This window comes from Sorex araneus, chromosome 2 (assembly GCF_027595985.1).
Source record: "Sorex araneus isolate mSorAra2 chromosome 2, mSorAra2.pri, whole genome shotgun sequence".
NCBI classification, from domain to species: Eukaryota; Metazoa; Chordata; class Mammalia; order Eulipotyphla; family Soricidae; genus Sorex; species Sorex araneus.
The window spans coordinates 201,322,162-201,330,159 of record NC_073303.1 but is presented as its reverse complement, the minus strand read 5'-3'; the positions used below and the strand labels follow the sequence as shown (position 1 = coordinate 201,330,159).

At 45.1% G+C, this 7,998-nt stretch overlaps 1 protein-coding gene across 1 annotated transcript; it reads right to left on the bottom strand.

The window, feature by feature from the left end:
* Positions 1–5,302: 5,302 nt before the first annotated feature.
* On the bottom strand, positions 5,303–6,532 carry KCNJ15 (potassium inwardly rectifying channel subfamily J member 15). Its single transcript, XM_004615318.2, has one exon. It carries the CDS (start codon positions 6,530–6,532, stop codon positions 5,399–5,401), a length of 1,134 nt encoding a protein of 377 aa, XP_004615375.2. The 3' UTR covers positions 5,303–5,398.
* Between the last annotated feature and the right edge of the window lie 1,466 nt (positions 6,533–7,998).

The window sequence follows — 7,998 nt, the reverse complement described above, 5'->3', positions numbered from 1 at the left end:
CAAGGTAAGAACTCAGTGAAAAATTACAGCGTCAGGTAGAAGCTAATAACACAAAAGATTTGGGAATGGATTTGAAGTCACTCTTTCAGTCTTTGGCTTTGCCATGTAGTGCTGCTCTGAATACGAAAGCCCGCGGCCTGACCCTTCAAAGGGAAATGGGAATCCATGGCTTTGTGCACTGCTGTGCGGGATAATTTGCAGCCCTTCTTCCTGTGCCTGAGAACCTCAAGACTCGTTCCTTGAAAGGCAGCAAAACACGGCTGCAAAGGGCACAGATTATATCAGCAGCCCATGCTCTGGGGAAGCCACCCAGCAGGAAAGCTCTTGCTTTGCATGTATGAGATCCTGAGTTTGATCCCCATTACTGCAAAACCCAAACAAAACAAAACAAAAAGCCCAGGATGCTTCAAAGTGGCCCTGTGTTCAGTCGAAATTTCCTTTTACTACTCATGGAATACCTTCTATATTATTAGGCTGAATATAGACCATCATTTCATAAGGATTGTTGATTTCTTGCTCTTGTAGAGACAGGTATGGCTTAGAGTTATCACAACTATGTGACAACTTTCTGCAGGACTGCTCAATTTAAGGAATATATGGGCTTTCAGTTAAATTTGGGGTTTTCCTCTCAACTGCTCATGAAATTCTGTAATTTACTGAAAAAATTACTAAGAGATATTTAGGGCACCTAAATAACGTTTGTACTGGATGGAGAATAAAAATCACTGTTCAGAGGTTATGTTCTACAGGCTTACAAGAACTAACTTTGGGTATCCTGGCTTTGCCTGACATAGATCAGACCTGAATGACCCTCTCTACATGTCACTACATCTTTGAGTTTTATGTTCATTTATCACTGGTGTGTTTTTGACATCCATGTCAGTTATTATTATCGTGTGTGTGCGTGTGTGTGTGTGTGTGTTGGAATTAGCTCTCAACTTCAACCAACAATCTTTTCTTGATGCTCTATTTTTACCCACCATCTACCTATCAACTGCAAAATAAAAAATTTCTGTTTCCAGATCTTGAGCATCTAAATGTCTACCATTTGTGAACTTGGATTTAAGACCCTTCACCTGCTGAATTATTTGACTTGACAGGATGGAGAAAGAGTGACTGTTTGCGGCTCACATTGAGTGTGACTAAATGGGTAGGGACATGGTATTGCTTGTGACGCATGCTGCCTTCTCATTAAGCCATGAACAGAAAAACTTTGGGGGAAAAGTTGGGCTTAGTCCAAAAATGTTTCTTAAAGACTAGGAAATGGCTTCTCCTGGGAAGCCAGAAGAATCTAATGTCACAGTCTGTGGTAACGTAAGAGTGAATAACGAAGTAGTTTCCCCCTACAAAGAAGTACTTTTCCACGGCGAGGCGTCCCTGTAGATGAAAGTCCAGCGGCCCAACAATGAGCTTGTATATTTACACGCTTCACACCGCCTTCCTTTCTCTGCAGACAAAGGCTTTGCTTCAGATTTCTTAAAAAAAAAAAACTGATAAAAAATAAATAAATAAAAGAGCTCACGGACCAATACTAATGCCTCAAGAATTTAAGTAACCCTTTTATCCTTCAAAATCCCAATGAATGTTCAGGTTGTATCACTTCACAACTAACGCTCCCTGGAGCCGCACCTCTTCTCAGATGACACACAGGTTAAAAGAGCAGAAATCGTTCATTGCTCACCGTCCGCAGACCTACAGATGGGCTCGTACACCATTCTGAGGAGAGAGAAATGGAAATTCACGAAGACTGAAAAGCATGAGGTTAAGGAGTTAGACATGAATGTCAAGATTTAGACCTTTAAGTCCTCCCAGGGGAATAAACCAAGTGCATTTGATTCTATATGTATCTGGGTCCAGTGCTGGAATTGATGTGCATCCAACTCTTGGAAATCAAGGCTAGAAATGCTCATCTTCTTCTCTGAAAAATATCCCACCACTGAGAGTTATAATAAAATACCTTCCAATAAATAACTAGCTATTTAGTTATTATAGTTGGTGGGAACTAGTATTGCCAATAATGACTTGAGATGCTTAATTGGACTAAACAAAGTCTAGGAAAAATGAAAAGTCAAGGTTGAGAAACTCGAGCTCTTTGTGAGGAGACCCCAACTTCAGACGTCTAACCCTGACTCGAAGGACAAATTCAGACCGAAACAAAGGGTGAATCTCTCCTGAGCTGAAGATAGGAAGCCCTTTGCTTGCTTTTCTCTTTACTTTTTTCTCTGGGTAATAAAGGAATGCCCAGGGAAAACAAGGGCGAGAGTATCCTAGACTAAATGGGTCACATTTTTATAGACCTTAAGTTACATTCTGATGCTAACAAAATCAGTCATTCAGATTGAAATTTTAATTCAAAGAACACTTAAACAAAATGGTTATTCATCTCCAGCTCATCCACAGGACTGGGGATGTAGCCAGGGTGTGCTCAGATGAGCAGCTACCTTTCGTGCGTGAAACTCTGGGTTCTGTCCTTAGCTCCACCAAAAAGAATACACCTGGTCCACAAATTCAGGGCATTTCTGACTTGAAAGGAGTCACGTTATGGCTGGAGTCTCTTCTCTTTTCTGTGCTGAAGTTATCTGTGTCCCCCCCCCCCCCCCGCCATTGCCCCCAAAGTGGCTCATCTGAAGGGCCAACACAAACATCTCTGCTCTGCTGCAGGAACCCCTGGTAGTAGGCAGCGTGTTCGTACAATGTATTTTATTACAGGAATAACACATGGCTTGTGGATTACTCTGATTTGCTATTTACTTTGTGGTTTCTCCAATGGAACACAACATTTTTAAGATAGTTTCACTGAGAATGTTTTATGTCTTGGAAATGTTTCAAAATAAAAAGGTCTTTTGGGGTAAAAAATTCTCCATAAGTTGCACAACTTCTTATCTAGGTGTTGAGTATGTATCTGTTTTAATCTAAAGACTGTTCAAATATAATCAAATAAACTTGCTTTCTGAATCTTTTGTAAGCATGTTAGCAAGAGTATTTTGTGGAAAGTAATAATAACCAAGAGTGCTTGGAGAATGCTATTTTAGACCAGATGTTATTTACTGAAGAGTATAATAAGATTTATTGACTGATACAAATATTGACCTTGACAAAACTGAAGATTTGTTTTGTGGATACCACAAAACATCAGATGACAGTATTCTAAATTTTGCTGAGATTAAGATGCTAAATAAACAGACAAATAGATTTATTGATCTTTTGCAATATTAGTGTACCATTTACAATGTAAGGATACAAAATTCCTAATCACAATCTCATTCAATTTGACATTGATGCAAACACTGTGAAACAATTTTAGTAGTGCAACAGGAAAACTGTAAACCTGCTCTTGGCATTATTTTTCTGTCAATTATACCATATTATGCGATTAGAACACATAAAATAGCTACAAGTTAGTTTCTAACTATACTAACATAATTTTGAAGAGAAAGAGTATCTATAAAAGCCTGCTATGAAATGATCAACAGAAAAAGAAGACAATCTTCCTAATTAAAGGCAAAATCCTCTCTCTTGTGCATTAATATTCTTATTTAAACTTCTGTATGCCCTCACCCCATATTATTGTTAAATTCTCATGAGATGTTTAGTCATGAGATGTTTAGAGTATGAGCTACATCTTCTTTTTAAAGGAAAGGCACCTAAAAATTCAATAACAGCAAGAGAAGACCGTGGTTGCTATGGTTCAAATAATCAATTTGCAGATGTTCTGAATCTGCCTTATGGTCCCCTGACCCTTGTTGTCCCGTACTGCCTATTCCTATACAACAGAGTACATGAGCATCCATGTCAAGGACTTGTCATGTACTCTGTAAATATCTGTCATTGATCATTTCTAGTTCTTCTTGGAGATACAGGACATATGTGACTGTGTATGTGCACCCAAACACATGCACACATGTACAGGCATGCATGCACACCTAGTTGGGTATGCCCATAGGTACCTGCAAGTGTTTGCCTGCCTAGGTATGTGCGTGCCTGTGTGTGGACTCACATAGATTTCCATGTGACTTACAGTTACAGTTCTTTGAAGTAATCACACACCCCTATCCTGATTTAAATGAGATGAGAATTCGCTTTCACCTTTTGGCACATTTAGCCCATTTATTCTTTGCCTTCAAAGAAATGTAGATACTATCCTAAATTCTGCCAGGGCCACCAGTTACCTCTGTGTGACCCTTCAACTTGTAGGAGATTGATTTGAATGCCAGGACGTTCTTTGCACATTTCCTATAATTACCAATTTTGTTCATCCCTCTGACCTAAGTTACTCACCCTCAGCATCTGTCTTTTCCTCCAATCTTAACAGACATCGCTCCTCTGCTCAGCAGCTCAATTTTCCTTTTGATCTAACCAACAAACTTGCATTGAGCATGAGTGAGGAGACTATCGTTACTCTTGAGAGTTGGCTTTGCGCTCGGAAAGTCAGTGCCGCTTCCTTTGTGACAAGGTACTCAAACAGAATACCTTGGAATGGGCTGGTGGAAGGCATGTTGGCCCATATGAATCAACTGTAAAGAGAGGGTGTTCTAGGATCCATCGAGTCAGAGGCACCCATACAGCTCATGACTCTGAAACTGACCTTGGTAACACTGTACAGAATGTCTCAAGCTTTTGTCTACACATGAATTTTAGGGAGACTTTATTAAGACATAGACACTAACTCTCTAAGTCCAGACTGCGGCCCGTGGACAAACTTCTACGTGGTGTTGCAGTCACAGGTCTGTGAGCCACGTTTAGAAAGGGGCTGGTAAGTTCCAGCAACAAGAACAAGTGTGGACACCAGCCCCAAAAACCTGTGCTTGCACAGCTGCTTAGTCCTGATTGGCTCAACTTCACTCCATACAAGTACAACCACTGGACAAAGAGAAAACATCAGTTTTTAAAATCATTACATTGAATCTCCCCCACCCCTTTAATATGCATTACCCAATCACCTCCATTATACATAACATTTTTCTCTGCTTGGAAAAACACCGTTTTAGAGGCACAGTGTTAAGTCTTTGATACTCAGATTGAATAAATACCTTAGATGAGAGCTGATATCCTTGCACAGAAATGTATTTCCTTTAGCAAAGTATGCGTTGTTAAACATCTGTGCATCCCACAGAGCATTATTTCCATGGCGTTCTACCAAGCTCTCCGAAATGGGGCCCTCTGTAGAAAATTCGATTTTCGAGAATGCAGTTCAAAGAAAGCATCTAAAAAGAACCCACAGAAATGCAGACGTGCAGAAAGGCCTGGCCAGCCACCAGATCAAAAGAGGAGACGGATTGTGTAGTGGGTGCAGGAGAGGACATTCATCTATTTTCATTTTCACAGTGACCTTTGCATTGGAGGGAGGTGAAGACGTGGAAACAGCTCACAGAGCCGAGCCTCGGAGCCGCCGCCACCGTCAGACATTGCTCTGTTGTAGCAGAAGAGTTCTCAGTTCTCTTTCTCTCTGATCCTCTTGCCTGTACTTCTCCTCCAGTTTCTGCTTCTCCGAATCCGCACAGTAAAACGTGCAGTCTGGACTCTTCCGGATCTGTTCAAATTGGCTGAAATCCGCCACGTACTTGCCGTTTTTGGAGAGAGAGACCACCGGTACGAACTCGAAGCCCCAGTAGATCTCCTCGGGGATGTAGGACGTCCGGCTCTGGCAGACAGCACTCGTCGACTCCACCGTGGCGTTGAGGAGGACCACGAGCTCAAACTCCTTCTCCTTCAGGTTCTGGGGCGTGAGGTCCCTCAGAGGGCTCGTCTCATCCAGCACGTGGTAGAAGGTCATGGGCAGAATGAGGAAGGGGCTCTCGGAGGAAGAGTCCACGTGGAACTTGACGCTGGCCTGGTTCAGCAGGATGCGCTCTCCCTCCTTGGTGACGTGCGTCTGGAGGAGCTTGCCGGAGAGCTGGCACTGGATCAGAAGGCTCTTCCTCATGTTGGCCACCTGGATCACCAAGCACAGCTTCCCATTCTGCTTGGTGATGACTGCACAGTGGCTGAACTTGATGGTCTCCGCCCGCTTCTTGGGTCTGGCGATTTTGGCTAAGAAGGTGCCGGTGATGAAGATCTCAATCAGGGTGGTGATGACCAACTGGGCAACCAACAGGAAAATGGCGTGCGGGCACTCCTCCGTGATGGAGCGGACCCCATAGCCGATGGTAGTCTGGGATTCCAGGGAGAAGAGGAAGGCCCCTGTGAGCGAGTCCACCTTCATGATGCAGGGCGTGTGGTTGGAGATGTGCTTGCTGGGCTCCAAGTCCCCGTGGATAAAGGCAATGGCGTAGTAGATGACCCCAAAGAGGAACCAGGTCATCACAAAGGTGGCCGCAAACAGGGTGAGCTTGTACCTCCACTTCATGTCGATGACCGTGGTCCACAGGTCCTGCAGGTACAGGAGGTAGATGCCGTCCACCTTGTCGATTCTCACGTTGCTGTGGCCACTCTTGGACATGACTCGGGGCCGGCTGGTCTTGAGGCCGCCGCCCGCCGTGTGCTTCACCAGCGAGGCATTGGACATGCCGATGTGGATGGCGTCCATCGTCATGGCCTCCGTCCCACCTGAGGAAACGACAAAGGGAGAGGTCCGTCATGCTGCCACAGGAGGGGGCCCCTGGGAACTCAAAATGGAAGAATCACATGACGTCAACATGGCTGTGTGGGTGGAGGCGAGAAAGGGACCGAAATGTGTGGAGGGGAGGGCAGGAGAGGGGAGACGGGCCTGCCTGGATTATAATTGAAGGCTGTCTCCCAGGGGGGGTGCTGGGTGACCTGGGAGAGCTTCTTTCCATCTCTGTTCCTCAACTCTTTAATCTGGGAAATGGGTCTGATGTGCATTCTTGAGGCGTCTGGTGGAGAGCAGGTGAGAGAAAGGCCCATGCCAGCCTCACGTTCAAAACAAAGTGACCCTCGCATTCTCTCTGCCCCCATGTGCTGAATGCTTCTTCCACCACACAACGTGAGTGTCTCCTTACCTTTCCCTGTGCTGGGCTTCCATTGGTCTCCTTAAAAAATGCACTGACTGTGTGTGCATTCAGTAATCACAGGGCTAAAGCGTGGCCCACACACAGAGCTCTTGACACAGCAACGGAGGATATTAACACATGGCTCTCCATGCTGAGGAGCATCAATTAAGTGCTCTTAAAAGGATCTGTTTGGGTGACATTCTCTGTGCCATCGAGCAATCCACTCCCCCACGCCCCGATTCACTGAAACACTCTCAACTCTATGACCTCTCTCTGCATTCTTGATTACACGGGGGAGGCCTGCTAGCTAACCACCCACTCACAGAAAGAGAGAATAAAGGAGCTTCCTTAACCACTTGATCAGTATCACTGGAGCACTGGAGCACTGTCATCCCATTGTTCACGGATTTGCTGGAGCCGGCACCAGTAACGTCTCCATTGTGAGACTTGTTACTGTTTTGGGCATGTCGAATATGCCACGGGTAGTTTGCCAGGCTCTGCTGTGCGGGCGGGATACTCTCGGTAGCTTGCCGGGCTATTTGAGAGGGGCAGAGGAATCGAACCCGGGTCAGCCGTGTGCGAGGCAAACGCCCAACCCGCTGTGCCATCGCTCCAGCCCACTTGATCAGCACGCTGGTTATTTTTAGGAAAACACTATTAATATGCCATTTCAAGAGACACACAAAATCTGCCTTTCTTCCTCAGAACCAGAGAGAAGCAGCATTTGGCGTCTAGTTTAGAAGCGAATGGAAAAGTACATAATTGCAGGCATCGAATATCACAGCCGCAGAGACCTACCTAGACAGGCCGGGTCCCCACGCCGAGCCCAAGAGAGCACTCTGGCCAGCATCAGCAGACAGGAACAGCCTGGGGGTGAGGCCACACAGCATCTTATAGGGCCGGCCTGGGATCTGGGGTCAGTGGCCCCTACATTCCTCACGAGAGATAATGGGATCATGGGAGTGATTGCAGCTGACTCTACCTGCCAGGCATGCTCCTGCCTCCCTCCTCGCTCGATTTACGATCAAACCAAATCCCCCTGGAAAAA